General features: G+C 39.9%; 1 protein-coding gene across 1 annotated transcript in view; it reads left to right on the forward strand.

Annotated features, from left to right (window-relative positions):
- ZNF318 (zinc finger protein 318) overlaps window positions 1-13,815 on the forward strand; it is a 27,835-nt gene extending 14,020 nt beyond the window's left edge. Inside the window, exons 5-10 of the mRNA XM_087774454.1 lie at window positions 2,900-2,999; window positions 3,790-4,076; window positions 6,952-7,155; window positions 7,638-7,737; window positions 8,778-8,896; window positions 9,345-13,815. Coding sequence (XP_087630580.1) covers window positions 2,900-2,999; window positions 3,790-4,076; window positions 6,952-7,155; window positions 7,638-7,737; window positions 8,778-8,896; window positions 9,345-12,776 — 4,242 coding nt within the window. The 3' untranslated portion in view covers window positions 12,777-13,815. The remainder of the gene's footprint in view (window positions 1-2,899; window positions 3,000-3,789; window positions 4,077-6,951; window positions 7,156-7,637; window positions 7,738-8,777; window positions 8,897-9,344) is intronic.
- Window positions 13,816-18,212: the final 4,397 nt, after the last annotated feature.

An 18,212-nucleotide genomic window follows, 5' to 3' on the forward strand; every position in this document is an offset into this window, starting at 1 on the left:
TACTCCGTGACAATTTAAAAAAATGCGTTTAAAATCCCCCAAAGTTGTACACCCATAGGTTACAGTTGAACAGATGAAATCAAGCACAAAGTTGAAGTTCTTGGGGTCAGTCAAAGACGTACAGAAAAAACACATGGTGGCCACAGCTTGGCTTTATTCTGCTGAGCTTTAGATATTGAAATACCTGAAGATATCTAGATATATAAATACCTGAAGGGACCGTATAAAGAAGATGGAGCTGGGCTTTTTTTCAGTGGTGTCCAGTGGCAGGACAAGAGGCAATGGGCACAAACTGAAACACAGGAGTCTCCATCTGAATATGGTACATGGTACAATAATACCATGGTTATACCTATATTAGACATTCTTAGATGCATACTAAAGGATGTCGTCATTCACAGTTGCATACAATTTTCCCTCTACATTTGTATTAGTTATCTCTTATAAGAATCACAAAATCAGAAGAACTTAAAGGAAACCATTCTTTACTTGGTGCATCTGACACCAGTTTATGTTATGGATGTTAATGTTTTCCTCTTCTAGTTACCTTGGTTTGTATGATAATCAGAGAGTAGTGGGGAAGAACATATTTTAAAATAGGAAACTGTAGTTACATAACTGTCAAAGGACTGGAAGATTCCTGAAAGTTGTTTGGGTTTTCAAACTGGTGTCTGTTCAATCTTTGTTGTTAAAATAAAGGCGTAGAACTATAGAATGATTTGGGTTGGAAGGGACCTTTAAAGATCATCTGGTTCCAACTCCCCTGCTGTGGGCAGGGACATCTTTCACTAGATCAGGTTACTCAAAGCCCCGTCCAACCTGGCCTTGAACACTGCCAGGGATGGGGCATCCGCAGTTCCTCTGGGCAGCCTGTTCCAGTGTCTCACCACTCTCATTGTAAAAAATGTCCTCCTTATGTCCAATTTAAATCTACCCTCGTTTAGTTTAAAACTGTGGCCACTTGTCCTGTCACTACAGACCTTGGTAAAAAGTCTCTCTCCATCTTTCTTATAAGCCTTCTTTATATATTGAAAGGCCACAATAAGGTCTCCCCAGAGCCTTCTCTTCTCCAGGCTGAGCAACCCTGACTCTCTCAGCCTTTCTTCATAGGAGAGGTGTCCCAGCCCTCTAACCATTTTCGTGGCCCCAACAGGTCCACATCCTTCTTCTGTTGGGGGCCCCAGAGCTGCATGCATCACTCCAGGTGGTGTCTCATGAGAACAGAGTAGAGGTGGAGCATCACCTCCTTTGACCTGCTGGCCATGGTTTTTGTGCAGCCCAGGATAGAGTTTGCTTTCTGAGCTGCAAATTGCCGGCTCATATCTGATTTTTCATCTGCATATGCATATCTACATTAGAGACATTCTTTCCATGTAGCTGTGCTAATGATACATTGTGTTGGTAGATCTGCTAGTAGAAGAGCAGCAAGCACATGGCAGAGACTGGAAGCTTTTTGCCTACTCAGTTATATCATGCTTCTCAGAACAAATCAGGGCTTGGAAAGGCGGACCACTGAATCCAAGAGAGGCTCAGAAGAAGTCAGTTTGAATTTTTGGTCTGAGATAACTTTTCTGTTTTTTGTTTGAAGTGACTTAAAGAGGAGTACTTAGACAAAGTGCTACATCAGCAGATAAGTGACGTTTCACTGCTTGCAGGAATAATAATTTCTTCAGCTGACATGGTTAAAATGTTGTTGTTAATGAAACTTGGCACTTCTGGAAGAGCTCTGTTGGCTGAAGGTGTGTGGTTTTCTCCTGCCATGACATACCCTGGTAGCTCACCTGTGCACCTTGGCAGAACTTCTAGGGCTTTGTCTGCATTACAGATGTCTTTGGCTTGGGCTTAGTCCACAGGGTTTTTTTGCTGGGATGGCTTGGAGTATAAAAACTTGCATGCAACTCCAATTGATGCCCCTATGCTGGCAGAAAACCCAGAATGAGCGAATAGTGCTTTGGTGATTAAAAAAAACCCCACAAAACCAAAAAAACCTTGTGGCATTTAAGACCGCCTAATTGTGTTGGTAGAACTCCTTCCAGGGCTTATTCCAGGCAGGATCTAGGGATCTTGCCAACATTTACATTGCTATAGTAGTAATGATTCTCTAGGGAAGACAAGACTTTGGGTCAGTTGTTGTTTGTTCAAGGGAGAAGTCAGTAGTAAGCTTTGAGAGCATTGTGAAGGTAAAAAAAGTGGGATTTGTCTCTTGAAAAATGAAACTGGGAAGGAAATTGAAAGAACTTCTCAGGCTTCATTTTAGCATATTGCCTGGTTTCCTTCTGTGAGAATCAATGAAAACCAGTGAAAAGCGCATTTGTGAGCTCCTCATGCCGGAGTTTACCTTACTGAGCAAGAAACAAACTTCATCCAGGTGTTTCATTTCAGACAGTTATGCCTGCAAAATATATTTGGTGATACAGTTATGATCAGATTGAAGCAGAAGCCTAAATAATAGCTAAAATTGGCCAGAGTCAAAGCAGGAGGCAAGGTGAAGGGCTGTGAAGTCTTTTGTCACTGATGGAACATGCTAGCTGTAGAGATACTGCATGAATGAGTTTTGAAGAGCCATTTAGCATTGATCTTGCTCACCCCTGTAGAAGATAGTCAGCTGAGCCCAAGTGCCTTGGGAAATGGTACAACAGACAAAGTAGTTTTGGGGAATAACACTGCCCAAAAGAAAAAAAATCGTCTTCATATAGGGTTGAAACATGAGAATATGATACAGTTATCTGCAGATGCAGAGGAAGAAGTGCATTTGTTTTGTTAAAATACCCAAGAACATTTTGAGAATAGTGAGCAGTGTTCTGTGACTCGCAAACTGAGGTCTTGCTGTCATTCTTGCAAGACTGATTAACTTGTGTTGGAAAGAGAAGAAAATCCAGTCCCCTTCCAATCTGTTTAGGTGATAGAAGAGAGAGAAAAACTGAAGAATGAACGAGAAGCACGTCAGAAGAAGCTTTACTATCTGAAGACTGAATTGGACAGGCTTCGTAAACAGCAAGGTACAGTGCATCCCCTCCTGCTTTTTTTTTTTCCCCACTGGAAAAAGTCCTAGTCCCCACACTCAAAAGTCCTAGTACCTGCTAGGAGAAGTGAAGACCAAAATAATAATAGTCTGTAGTTTAAAACTAATATTTTCATACTCTGGGACATGCAGAACTCTTGAGAAAGCACTGACCTAATTACTATATTAAAACTAATTATGTCAAAATTTGGCTGTTACACTGAAGCAAGCAGTTGCTCTTGCATCTTCTTTGGCAGCTTGATAAGTTAAATCAATTGCACTTTGTGCATTTTAGTGCTTCTTTAGAAGAAGTGAGAAATAGTAACTGAAGACGTGTCATCACGCCTTTCAAGTTTTCATTAATCTTATTTGGAGAAGGAAAAGTCCTCTCTAGACGGAGCTAACTTTTTTTATTTTTAAAACTTTTGTTTGGTCCAGGTAAATGCTAATTTCCCTGACCTTTGGAGAATGATACTTTCAGGCTAAAATGTACAATTAACTTCTGCTTGTTTGGTCACACAGGGAAACAGTGATTATTAAATGGATTCTCTTTTGAGGATTATGGTGCTTCTCTTCGGGGTGTATGTTAAGGCAATCCTTATAGAAGTGCATTGTGCAGATTTAGTGATGCTGTACCTGAGAGTCAGTTCCATCTTTACAACTTCCTAGTCAAGATTTAGCTGTAATATTTTATATTAGTATTTCACTTGTTGCTGGAATAGTTGTACAGGTCTTAAGACAATTTTCCCGTTGCATTTCCAACTCTTCTACTTCCTTGATTCGCTCAGGAGAGATGTTGAGGAAAAAACGTCGTGAGAAGGATGGACACAAAGACCCCTTGTTGGTTGAGGTGAACAGACTACAGGAGAATATTATGAAGGAGATTTCAGAGCTGCATAAAGAATCTGATGCAGCTGACAAGAAGCAGTCTGAGCTTGACAAAGTAGCACAAATCCTGGGGATTAACATATTTGAAAAACCCCGGAAACCATCTGTGGAAACCAAAGATTCCTCGGAAAAGAACAGCAAGTCAGAAAATGCAAAAGGTCTGGAGAAAGCATCTTCCTCCAACAAGGTAAGGTCTTCTGGCTTGTGTGCTAATGATTTTCCCACTAAGAGAAGAGGGCGCTGGGGAGACAGCTTCTCCCAGACATTTACTAGAGGATCATTTGATGTCATTTCTTATCACATCTCATATGCTGGTTTTGATGGTGCATGCAGGTGAGAGTCAATGTATCAGTGTTTATAATTTCCCTCGGGGTTTGTGCAGTTCAGTACCACTTACTATTTTTGATCTTGGTTTTGCTGAGGTGTTGGTTGGATTGAACAGTATCATGAGTGTTTGTAGCTGTTCGGTCTCAATGCCATACCAGCAGGACAGACTTTTTTTCTCTACAACATTTCTGGCATGGCCTGTCAAGGAGGAAGGTTTGTAGCAGTAAAGCTCTCTGCAAGTTTGGAGCATGTTGGTCTTCTGAGTGGGTGATGATATTAACAAATCACAAGACTTGCATATGATTGTCAGCTTAACATGATTATTATGTACATGCTGCGTGTCCTCTTTTAAGAAATGTCAATATGCATCAGTATGGTCTCTCTGACATGGTCTATACTACTGAGTGCTGGATATGCCAAAACAGGCTTATCACGTTCCAGAAGGTAGTTTTTACTTTGTAAGTAGTGTATACGGTAACATCTGAAAGGTTATGCATGTATTCAGGAAATTAATTATCCTGCTTTTCAGGCGTTTATTCAAATATGTAACAGAAATAGCTGGTGGGAGATGTTAGATGCTTTTTCTGTTGACCTTACTGTATATTTTTTGCAGAGAGGAATATGTTAGTAGAGTAAGAGATATTTCCTACAAGGTCACTCAAATCCATGTATCCTGTAAACTTTTCCTTATGCTTCATCCTGGTCTGGGTCAGAGAACTCATTAGATGTCTTTCATTTTAAGGCTTGCCTTTGTGTTTTGTTTTTGTTGTTTCTTGAAACATCACTGAAATTTAGTATCCACTTACTTTTACAAATCATTTGCTTCAGTCACCACATTGTAAAACTAAAGTAGGCAAGAATGTCTGTTAAATCCTACATTGCATTAAGTTACACTGCTTTCTTTTCTTGAGATATGGCATGTGTGAATGTATTTTTCATTATTTTAACTTCCATTGTTTGTATTATCCAAACCCATAATGACTTCATCGCCTTTTCATGGTTCCTTATTTTAGTTCTGAGTTCTGTCCAGGAACATTTAATATTTTCAGATATCTGTAGGCACATAGGACACTGCCTTTAGTCTCTAAGATTCACCTTGTAATTCTGATTGTTAACTTTTTTTAATGAAAAGAAAGATGGTGCAGGCCTTTTGACACTGAGATCAGTTGACTCTGCCAACCTAAGGGCAAAAACATATTCCTTTCTGCTTATTTGCAAGCTCCTTGTGGTCCCTTGCTGCTGAACCTATGTCTGTGTGTTGTAGTTACATAGTCAGTGCAGAGGTGAAGCTAGCCTTGTACTAAACAGACAGATCATCCCTTCTGGGCTCTAAATAGCAGCACATTATAAAGGCATCTTTGAGCTGGAGTTAAGCACTAACTGGGGTTAAGAGTTGGCTGTCACCTATCTATGTGAGAAGCATTGTCTTTTTAAAGTTCTGATTGAGACAGTATTTTTATAGGATATATTGGGTGGGTGTATGTCTGTAAATAACATAGACAATGACACTTCTTAGACATCATGAACATCCTTCCGTGCACTTCCTGCAGATCATAAGTTGCTCTGTTCATTGTTTAAGAGAAATGTCAGCTTTGCTGTGTTCTTGCAGACAGAATACATACTGGGTCACTTCCCACTCTGCTACCAAAACCTAGATTGTATTGGGATATGGATATCTGTGGGTGCATAGTGGCCTGGGTGTCTCTTCATTGTTTGATTTACAATGTATGTTGTGTGGAGTGGTGTTAATAGGAGAGCATCTATCCCTGTTTATCAAAAGAAATTTCAAGTAAGGCAGATGTTATTTAGCAGTTTTTAATCTGCCTAAGTAAATTTGCTCAGCATCGATAGTGAATAACTTGGAAATCATGCAACCAACTCAGGTCTGCTAAGTTAACATGCTATTCTTTCCAAACTGCTGTGCAGATAAGAAATTATAACATCATGGCTTTCAGCCATTGAAAATGTAACTCAAAACTCAAAATACACCTAGTACTATCATAATCTAAATTAGCAGGGCTCATTCATGATCTATTTCAGGGATTATTTGTTTTGCTACTGCAGTGTTAGTTTAGTATTAATTTTGGCTAGAGTCCTGAAATGTCTGTGTATCACTGTATGGCGTCTTTCTGTACAAATCAATGTAAGTGCAAATATCACATGCTTAAAACACAAGGTGCTTCACCTTATATACTCAGGTAATTAACAAAACACCATCTTTATGTTATTGCTAAGCAACGAGTCTTCTGGAGAATTCAGGAAAACTCAAATAATCTGATAAAGCTGATTGAGTTCAATAATTCTTACTTCCTTTTTCATTCTGCTTTCATCCAAGCTACTTCTACAGTAACTTCTGAATGCTTCTAGGGGAACCATTTTAGGTCTTCTGGGCACTGTTTGACTAGTATTGGAACTATTCAGATCTTTATGTGAAACCCATAAAGTGGGAAGGGTGCATGTCATAGGGAATTTGTTCATTTGGTTCCTTGATTACCTACAACCATCCAGCCATTACATCTGGGAGCCTTATTGGAAGCTCTTCACTGCGGCCACGCAGCATCTTAGTCGGCAATACCAGCTCTCTGAAACAGTGGAATTAGCCTGGGCGCTGAAAAGCAGGTGATATATATTTTTTTTTGGTGTGTGTGGCTTCTGCTGGAGGCAGGTTCTGAGTTCTAGAGCATTACGTGTGTCCTGCCTTGTCTTAGAGAAGTGTTTCCTTTTGTTCAATTTAGGAATCAAAAACTACTAATGAAAAATCCAGAGGTAGAAGCCCGAAGCCAGCAGAATCCTCTTCACAGTCCTCCAAACATCCTTTCCAGTTGGCCAGTATTTATGAATATTATGATGCAGGGAACCACTGGTGCAAAGACTGCAATACCATCTGCGGGACCATGTTTGACTTTTTCACACACATGCATAATAAGAAACACAGACAGGTATGTTGCAGGCTTCCTTCACTAAGTGCATTTCATATTGCTATAAATCTTAACACTAAAACATACATCACAGAACTACATTTCACAAGAGAACCTGAAGTAATAATGAACCCAAGAAGTTGCTTATCAAATTCTTTTTCCCTAATGTTGGACTTGAGCAGTTTGTACAGCTACTGGTGTGTTCCGACTAGTGTAAACAGGGCCTGTGTTCAGTTCGCTCAGGAACTAGCATTTGATATTTGTGTTTCCTGTGTTTACCTGTCCTTTCCTATTATTTACATTTTACCCCTTTCACAGGTTATTTTCTCATTATAAATTGCAATATGGGAGGGGAAAGAGAGGAAAACATAGTTCCTGTAAATATTTGCACGTTGATTTTAATGTTCAGTGTTCTGAAAGGATGTTAAAAAGGGAAAAGACAAGTGTACTTGCCTTGCTAGTGTAATATATGAGCCTGTATACCTCTGTCACTGTGCAAATAGACCCTGGATCCTTACAACAGACCTTGGGCTTCGAAGACCCAGAGTGAGACCAAACAAGACTCCATAAAACGCATCGATAAGATAACTGTTCCTGCCAAAGGTACGTTCATTTTTTTTAACTTGGGTATTGTCTCCCTTTGCCCTCCAGCAGGTTCTAGTTGCTCAGAGAAAGGAATTTCAAAACTTTATCTTGTTATAGGAGCACATATAGATACTGTACTGTTAGGTAAAAGGCAAATGATTTAATTTCCTGGTTGTTCTTGTGGAAAAGGTCATGAAGCAAGAGTGTAGGAAAACACAGCATGGTCCCTTCTCTTCTTTTTAGAGTTTAGTTTTTTATTTTGAATACCAGGTGACTTTTTCTTTCTCCAGTGTAGTTCTGAAGTGATTTTTGCTACCATATTAGAATTCAGAACATGACCACAAGAGCTTGCTGTGTTTGGGCAGATCTTGTACAGTTCTCCACACAGTCTTGCAACAGACTCATCTGTTCAATACATTTTTAGTAGAGGTGTCCCTGAAAAATCACTGATGAGTACTTGGTAGAGTGTGGATACAGAGAGTCTGAGAAAGCCATATGGAAGGGGCTGTAAGTGATTCGAAAGTTAATATAAGATTTAAAATCTGACTGTCTGAATAGGCCTGCCAGTGATCCGTCTCAGTTTATTAATCTGTTACGTACTTCGAGTGGTGCCCGCTAAAGAAGGATCTGCAGTGTGTTAGATAACTGCAGCTGGTTCTGTAGGCACGAGGATGCAGTCTTGCTGAACTTGAATGAAAGTACTTGTGTTCTTTTTATAAACCAGGTGTTTAGTATTTGAGCAGACTATACCACAAAGATGGAAAGTAGATTAAGACTGTAGGAAATGTTAACCTACTTGAATAGGGGATAGCCTTGATACGATGGAGAGCACTAAAATAATTTTTTAAATCATAGTAATCAAGATTCTTCAATTTACATGTTTGCTCCTGGTAGTGGTGTTTCCCATACTGTAAGCATAAGGAGAGCAGCATTAACTGTTCCAAAAGGAACATTGCTGGAGGTTTTGCTGTTGTTCTTTGATATGTTTATCTGGCTTTGTTAAGAGCTTGGCATTTATTAAGTTTTGTTTCTCTGATCGTTTTCTTCGGCCTTTTCAGGCTCTGAGTTTCTGATTCCCATCACTGGATATTATTGCCAGCTCTGTCATGAATTTTTTGGAGATCAAATCTCAGCAGAGCAGCATGTGAAAAGTCATCCCCACAATGAGAAATATAAGGTTGGTAACTGGTGTACCAGGAGTGAGTCATTCTTTGTGTTAGCTTCTACTCATTCTCTCTTCCTTTCCTGAAGAATGACATTTGACTCCTCAGAGTATATGTATTTGGTTATCTTCACTACATTCTACTGAACTAATCAAGCAGAACTTCCCACTACATAGAGACTAATCTTTCATCTGCATGAGGTTGAAACAGTGTTTTAAGTCCCAGTGTTGATTTTCAGACTCTTCTGTAAAGTGCCAGCACTGCTGCAAACCACCACTCAATTCACATTACGTTACAGAATGTGGAGTTTTTAGCATCTCAGTTTCTTGGTAGGAAGAAGTTCTCTGCTCTCTTAGTGTTGAGATGGCACTTACTGAACAAGTCAAAACTGTTACAGAGCTGAATTTATTTATTTATTTTTCACAGAAACAGTGGCTAAAATTGTGCCATTTACTTCCACAGAAATACATAGATGAAAACCCACTCTATGAAGAGAGGAGAAATCTAGACCGTCAAGCTGGATTGGCTGTAGTTCTGGAAACAGAGCGCAGGCGGCAGAGCGAGCTGAAGCGGAAACTAGTCGAAAAACAGAAAGAAGAGAAGGATGAGAAGAAACCAAAAATAATAAAGAAAGAGGAAGCAAAGAGCATCCCGGAGCTTGGAGAAGGGACTAGTGAAACTCAAGGCAAGATAGATTCTTCTGGGCGAAAAATGGGTATCAAGCTTAAGCTGAAGAAGGAAGAGAAGAAGGAGGAGAAAAAAGAAGAAAAGAAGGAGGAATCTAAAAAGGAATCACCAAGCCAGACTTCCTTTGGGAAATTCAGCTGGAAAAAGACAGAGAGAGAGGATAAAACCCCAGGAGGAGCTATTCCAAAGGAGGAGAGTGCAGAAGGAAACAAAGAGGAGAACAAGTGTCAGTCTGGGAAACCCCATGTCAAGCCCATTGAAATCAAGCTGTCTGGGAAAACTGTTATTCCACACACTAGCCCATGGACACCAGTTGTTTCCACATCAACACCAGCCAAAATTCTACCCAATCTACCAGTCCCCACTATGATTTTCAGGAAGTCTACTACTGCAACAGTTAGCAAACCAGCACCTTTGAACACCTTTTTATCCATAAAATCCTCTGGAGCTACCACCAAACCACTGCCTGTGGTAAAAGAAACCAGTGCAGATCTTCTACTACCTCCAGATATCATCTCAAAAGCTTTTGGAGGAGAAGAAGTAATATTACAAGGGGCAGAGGAGGATTTGAAAGCAGCAGAGAAAAGTGAGTCTTCTCAGACTTCTGATATACCACCTCCACCCCCTCCTCCACCAGCAGTCCAGCAGGCAGCTGTCATCCCTGCAGATGAAGTAGCTCCGGGTGTGTCTGAAAGTGAACAGACGATGCTGGCAATGCCTGTGAGACCCCCTCCACCACCACCCCCTTCAACTGCTTTCAGTGAACAGGCAAAAAAGGTAGAGAAACGAAACTCTTGCTTGGCCACGGCCAATGCTAAAGATCTCTATGATATTTTCTACAGTAGTGGTGGAAAGGGTTCGGCTGACAGCAAGCTTGCAAGTTCTGCACTTCCAAATGGAGAAAACTCTAACCTAACAAAACCTGCAGACTTATCTGCAAACCCTAGAACAAATAATAGCTCATCCTCCTTGAAAGAGGATTCTCAGAGTGCAGCTAGTGAAGTTGGCCAAGTCCACTCAGCTGAGAGAAGCTCAGAACTGGAGAAAACTGATATTCAGGAGACTTTAATACTTCATACTGAGATGAGCCCTGACATTGAAAATGGTATTCGGAAAGATGTAGGTCAAAAATTTCAGACTCCTCTTTCAACAGATGTTCGGACTAAATTGAAAGAAGATTCCTCACAGTGTAATAATCAAGTAATGGGGAGTTGGGTTCTTGGTGAGAATCAGGCTGAAATGAACAAGAAACCACTTCAGCCTCAGCTGTTGGAAATGTCAGTCACAGAATTGCCAGAAACAAAAACTGCTTCTGGTATCCAGGTGCCTACAGAAACTGGACTTGTGGATATAGGAGGTAGAGAGCAGGTAAGCAGTCAGGACTTCTGTGATCTACAGAAAACAGATGTCCAAGAGAAAGTTGGACAGGAAGATGCAAATAAAACTGCGGTTACTAACACAAATGTTCCTGGTACCTTGGAGAAAGATGCAGAGATGAAAGACTGGGAATTAAAAGCGATAAAGCCTGAGCTTAGCTTACACCCAAAGCCTTTGTTACCTGAAACACAGAATGAAACTCAAAATTTGGGAAATTCTCATTTGGTAGAGGAAAAGTTAAGTGGTAACTGTAGAACTCACTCAGAAACTGATAGTCCAGACTTTCTCTGTGATTCTCAAAACAATTCAAAAGAAAAAGCTTTAGCAGCAGTAATGACAGAGCAGAATTCTATCGATGCCTCCTTAAAAGATGTAAAACTGAAAAGTGTAGCTTTGGAAGTCTCTCAGCCAGGAGTCCTTGGCGAAGCTTCCCAAATTTCAGAAACCCAAAATAAGATTTCAGAATTGACAAGAAGTCCTGGTGAATGGGACACTTCCAGAACTAGTAATGGAGAAGAACAGGTCATCACAACCCGTTCTTGTTCTGAAAGTGGTTGGGATCTATCAGATACTCCAAAAGTAGAAATAAAAACTGGTTCTAATGAAGTTAGTGCTTCAGAATTGACAGAGGTACGGCCAGACACATGTCTCGCCAACACAGAAGCTAGAAATAGCATATTAGAAGCTCAAGAAAAAGTTCGACCTGAACCTTTAGGCCATGCAGTATTAGATAACCAAACCCAAAGGCAGGACGTTGCATGGTTAGTCAACGCCTGCTCTGCAAACATTGTTGAACTCAGATCCAGTGTAGAATTAGTAGTTGAAGTTGAAAAAAAGTCATTAGGACACACTGGATCTGATGCAACGTTAGATAATGTTTTTGTCAAGAGAGATGCAAAAGAAGTAGGGACTGGAGGCTTTTCTAGGGCTTGCTCTGATCTTGTCCAAGAGTCAGTAGTTGCTTTATCAGCAGATTTCCATAGGGAGCATCTTTCAGAAGACGCTGCCTACTCCCCGGAAACAAAGCACGAGGCTGTAAGAACCTCAGCAGCCAGTGACTTTCATCCAAACACCACTCACTCAGGATTGAACACTGAGCAATCTGAAAGTCTCTCTGGAAATGTTTGTGTGGATAACAAGAAAGTTTCTTTGACATCAGAAGAAGTGAAACACAATGAGACTCCCTCCCAGAAAGCAGAGCTCGAGTTCAAAAGCACGGATTTCAGGTTGGGAGATACTAAGGTGAAACATGAATGCTTCAGCATCCTTACAGCGGGAATTCTAAATGAGAATACGGAAGAAGTCTCAAAACTAGAAACTATTGCATCCATTAGGCTGGAGTCTGGTAAACTTAGGAAGCTGGGCATTGGAAAAATAGTGGGTGAAACAGAGATTACTGATTTTGCTACATTGACTTCTGGTAGTCGGGAAGATAAATTTTGCACACGGATTTCTCAAACAGCTATTCCACAGCTTGGCTTGCAGTCCTCAAATAGTGACACTACAGAAGTGGTCATGCCAGTGCTAGAAATGCAGGGGATTTCTCCCATGTCTGAGATCCTTCTGCAAGTGGAGGAGAGCAAAGGAAATGTTGAAATGCCGTCACTGAGCTGTGATGGAGGCAGCACAGAAAGTCAGGCTTCTGGGTGCATGGAAACTTTCCTCCCTGGGCTCAAAGAAACACACGGAAAGGAGGGTGGCTCAGGAGGCAAGGGAGTCTGCACCATCCAGAGCAAGAAGACTGAGCAAACAGAAACTGCTGACAGTAGTTTGGAAGCTACAGTGAATTCAGGAATTGCTGAAAGCTTAGCCGAAAGCCCAGTGGGTTGAAGTGAACCCAGCCAGTCCCAATATTTGAGGAGCCAGAGCTGGGATTATGTATATGTTTTTTGTTTGTTTTTTTGTTCCAGTTGAGGGTTTTGGGTGTATTTTGCATCCTGTGGTAGGACTTGACTAAAGTGAAACTTACATCATCGGAAACCAGACGCATACTTTATTCTGTACATAATTAATTGTGTAAAATGTTTTTTCATGTGAATTTTTTTGCCAGTTTCTTTTCTACACTCTGCTATTAAAATGGAATCTCTCGTTTATAATGCGTGCGTCTTTGTTGTTTATTTTGGGGGCTTTTATTCTTTGACCATTCTTGGATGATTTCCAGCTCACCCTGTTGTGTCAGTAGCACCGTGAGTAGCCCAGCCGCTGGGACAAGCTCAAGAACAGCAATTTAGAACTTGAGGAAATGGAGACTTGCAGAAGAGCTAAAACTGAAAATTTCTTTAAACTGTAATGCATGGTTTTGTTTACTTTCATTGTTTGAAATGCAAGAATGTGATTAGAGTTTATTTTTTTGTTTGTTTGTTTATGTCTCTGTGATTTGTAATTACTGTTGTATTACATCTGTACTTAAGCTGTTTCATTGTATTGTATAAGCACATGTATGGATGCCACATCACTAAGCAAGGGGAGAAAATCTGTCCGACTGGCTTTTGGAGAAGAAGACTAATCGGTAAGGCTCTGTGGCCTGACACCTGGACCAGACATATTGAGGTCACTTACATGATTTGAAATGAGCTTTCTTTCATTGTATTGTGATCCAGTAACTATTTGTGTTAAATCATTTAGCAGCTGGCCAGCTCTGAAGAAGCAGAAGATCAGAACCCTGGTGTCAGGAATTGGACTCGCTTCATGTGATACAGACACATGCATGCCTACCCTGAATGGTCCTTGAGCTATCAAAAGCTCTAGTGTGATGGTTCTCATTTGTATAGCTTGTTAAAGACTAAAGTATTAAATGTGTTTGCTTGGATAAATATAACATTTTTATCTGTAAATTGTTTAAAAAATAAACATATGGTGGTCAACAAGACTTTCTTCTTGATTTTCTTTTTTTTTAACTCAAGTGTTTTATTTCTATTAGTTTCTAACTCCTTTAGTAGCTGATAACATTGAGAAACTGTAGACAACGAAGACATTCAACAGTTAGCCTGCTCAGTAAAAAACTGATTTCTTCCCAGCTCAAGTCAACGGAAGAACTACTGTCAACATCATCAGTGGAAGTTTGTTTGAAGTCCTGAGCCCTATGTAAAGCTCAAGGTGGGGGGGTCAGGCACAGAACCCAACCAGAGTTCATATTTCTGTAATCACTACCAGCACGTGGACCTCCAGAGGGGGAAAAATCACCATTTTTCTTCTGTTTCCATGTCTGTGTGTGAAGAAGGTATGAAACATTTTTCAGAGTTATTATGGTGGTTTTCATATTAGAAATGTAAGAGCTATCTAAGCTGAATTTGGAAATCTAGTATAAATGGTCAAGTCACCAAAAAAAAGGTAATTAAGAAGGGAAGAGGGTTTTGAGAAAGGCCCTTTGAGCTGTTTTTATGATGTTAAGCAGTTACTGCATTGAATATAAGAAGTCTTTGTTAGTATCATTGCCCTACTTTCTTCAAATAACCATTTGCTGTCAAAACCAAAGAAAGAAAGGTTTGACATCCTTTGATATTTTTAAAATGGAGTTGGGCAATGAGTAGAGATTGCTTAAATCCTGGTTTGTAAAAAAAGTCCTTTGTAGTTGTTTCTCAGTTTTCTTTTGTAAATGTTTTTTGATTATTTATCTAAGTTTGTTTACATTTGACAGCTACATTTTTTCCCCCCATTTTCTCTCCAATTTCTTCAGTGAAGTGCCTGGTCCCTTGTAAATCCACAGAGGAAGAGGGGAAATTCTTTTCTTGCCTGCCTTGTATTGAGGGGTATCAGTGCAGGGAAGGGAGATATTAAAGGGAAGGCTGAATTTTTCTACAGTTCTGCATTTTAGATGGTGCTGTTTTGGAATACAGACATGCTTTCTGGTTAGTTTCCTTTTGCAGATTGGTTTTCATGAAGGTCTCGATGAGTGCAACGGCAAACAGAAATCATTTGGACAATCGTCTTCTTCAGACAACCTTACTCAATGTTGTGTTACCTGTGTGGGACATACTCTTGATTAACTTTATTCTGGGGGAAAGGACATCAATATAAATCCAATATCCTTGTTATCTGCTCTCCTACAGTTGCTTCTACAAGTAGTGGTGGTGTTCAATGCAGAACCTGGCTGGCCACGAATGGAGAGCAGCTAGCGCCAAGGGAAAAAAAGAGCTTTGCAAATGAGAAACTGAGAATTGTTACCCCATATTTGTCTTCAGCTTTCCAGAAGCTGAACCTTCCTGTGGTACAAATTAAATAGTACTTCTCCTCATCCCCTTTCATCAAATAATTGTTCTTCTGTCCCTGAGTGGAGTAGGGCTCTCTATTCCACAGTGGAAGAAAGATTAATTTGGTCTTTTTTGAGGTAGGAGTAAAAGGTAATCCTAGAACTGCTGGAATGGACGAGAACAAAATGGATGGTGTAGATGATGACCTCTAGGCAGATTGGCAGACAGAGGCTTTAACACTGTCTTGCAATTTCTTGAAATGGCATATATTTTTATTTATGTATTCTTTTTTTTCTTTTTTCTTTTTTCTTTTTTCTTTTTTTTTTCTTTTTTTTTTTTTTTTTTTTTGCTGTGGTTTCCAGAGTCGTGCAGTAAATGATTTATCCACTGTACTGGTCCCCTGTGCTGGCAGAGCTGTAGCATAGTGCACTGACTGGGAAGCCTTAAGTTCTAGGCTGGCCTTGGACTCTTGACTCCAGATCCTCAGGAGGAGGGGTGAGTTAATGGAGGGGATTTACTTGTGTCTTTGAATGGTGCAATACAGCATTACCTCTCCTTCCCAACCTAGTTCTCTAAAAGCTGCGTAAGGCATAAGAAGTTAGCTTTCTCCTGATTTTTAGAAAGCTGCTGATAGGGAGGAAATAAGCCTGGTTTGAATGTTTCTTTCTTTATGCTACTTCAAACCAGGCACAAATAACTATTAAATTCAAAGGACGATGGATTAACTCTAAGCCTTCATTTGATGCTGCAACCTTTAGTTTGCCATGATGGAGGCTGGCAGAAAGGCCTTTCTCCTGGATGACGTTTGCTGCAAAACCAAGCTTTATTAAGAGGCAGTGGAAGAAGAGCCATGGAAAAACTGCTGGTATTCAGTCAGTCTGTTGTAAGTCCAGGTGTTTTTTTAATGCTGCTTCCAGTTTCTTTTAACATCTGTGGCTGCATTTGGAAAGGAGAAGTAGCCTTCAAATGTTTACAATTGGCAGAAAACTTTAAAAGCAAACGTAATGTTCTAGACAAAATACAGTAATTTTTTTTTTTTCCTGGGGTAGTCTCTTGAGCAGGTAAACCTTGCTTCTAGCTTGCTGGAATCTTGTTTTTGAGTAAATTTTAACGAAGCAGCAGATAGGCTTTTGGGGGAATTGTTTCTTTCTTTGTTTTAAATGGCATATGAGCAGGGAAGAAATGTATCAACCAGCATTCTGTTATTAATTTTTTTCCAAATGCATTTGGGTCTCAGTGGTAAAAAGTACAAGTAGTAGATTAAGATATAAGATCTCTGCCATTTCTTAATTCTTGCCAAAGGTGGAAATAAATGCCTAATTCTTAGCTAAAGGGAAGCTGCACAAAGATCTTAAATTTTGCCCATGGAAACAGAGAGTAGGAAAGTGGGCAAAGACACATTATTTTTTTAGCCTGGTAAGCTCCAAACGGTTTTCAGAAATAGCAAGTGAAAGTAAGTGATGATAGCAGAAGTCTCTTTAAAAAAAACAAACCCACAACCATCCACCAAACTAGTATACCCAAAGCATGATAAAACTATATTTCTTTAGTGCAAAGGGCAAGAGAAATTGCATAAGCCAGGTTTTTATGTGGCACTTCATGTAATACTGTTGGTTTATTACTCTCTCAGAGCATTACAGAAATGTAAAGGGAGCAAAATTATTCCCCAAGACAGAATTCAGTCCTCTTCTGCCTGCTGCACAGAGTAAGTGCAAACAGCCCATACGCCACTGCTGTGGGAGTATCGAGCAGCCATAAACCTGATTTTACTTGACTCCTCTGCCTCTATCTAGCATGAAGATGGAGAAAGAGATGCAGGTTATGGTTGCTAGAACCATCCTTTCTGTTAGCTATTTTCAGCCAATATGGATGTATTCCAGACTATAACCAACTTGAGCAAAATAACGCAACTGCAGACTGTTATATTCTGCCTTAGAGCAGAAAACCGAGGCTCCATATTTAGTATTAGTTTCTGGGTTTTGTTTTGCAATCCCACCTCCACTTCTTCTTGGGCTGTCTTGTTGCTTGCAGTGAGAAGGCTGATTACCATATGTTAGCAGTTCTAGGCTCTGGTAAAACGAGTCAAGCTGCTGTAATAATTCCCATGAAGCTGTACAGCAACTGCGGATGCAGAGAGCAGAGCCATTAGAATTGCTCGGGCGGGTGGCGGAGAACAGCTGAATACCTGCAGGAAATAAAACCTGTACCTGTATCAGAGCTGCTTCGAGGGAAAGAGTGTTCCCTTTTTCAGTAGACTGACTGAAGAATCTTCAGTTTACAGACAGGAAAGCACAAACACAAGGTAATGTTTTCAATTCTTAATCAAATATAATTTTTCTTCAAGAAACTGCTTTTGTGGGGGAGCTTTAGCCAGAACCTAAGCAACACTGAAATTAGTACCACTCACTTGGGATACCACTCTAATTTGTTTACAAACTTTAGATTAACGTAGAAACAAAATAACACTTCAGGAGCGGTGGTAGCTGTAAAGAACGTGAAAAGCCCTGTAACAGCTATCTGGTAAAGAAATGGTAGGGATGATCCTCACATCAGTACTCACGTTAAGCTGTATTCATCTCCTGTCAGATATGAAAAAAGAGAAATTAAAGGTAAATGCCAAATAATTAGATGAGAGAAGGACTCATGTAGCTATGCACCTGAAAGATGGGTATTTAGAAATGCTTGATTAGTGGGGAAAAAAAAGAACAAAGTCCATTATCAAACGAGTATCAGTCACTGCTTTTTCTCATAAGAACTGAAAGCTTAATGCAATTAAACCCATTTAATATGGTGCTTTCCAGGTACTGTTTAAACTTTATGTCCTCTGCCGGTTAGTTTCACAGATCATATTGCTTTACCAAATGTATGAGAGAGGTTCAAAACTAGTATATCTTGATTGTCTCTCTAGCCATATCATCCAAGATATGTAACTCACATTAGTATTTCATGCATTCAGTGCAATGAATTCATGCAAAGAATTCAGTTTGGCCAGGGGAAAAAAAATTCCATATCTGCATTTGCTACAGTACTTTATAATTCACATTTGATCTATCTGGCATTTGATATAAGATACAGG

This window comes from Nipponia nippon, unplaced genomic scaffold (genome assembly GCF_047370975.1).
Source record: "Nipponia nippon isolate SJK-2023a ecotype South Korea unplaced genomic scaffold, ASM4737097v1 scaffold_4, whole genome shotgun sequence".
In the NCBI taxonomy this organism is placed as follows: Eukaryota; Metazoa; Chordata; class Aves; order Pelecaniformes; family Threskiornithidae; genus Nipponia; species Nipponia nippon.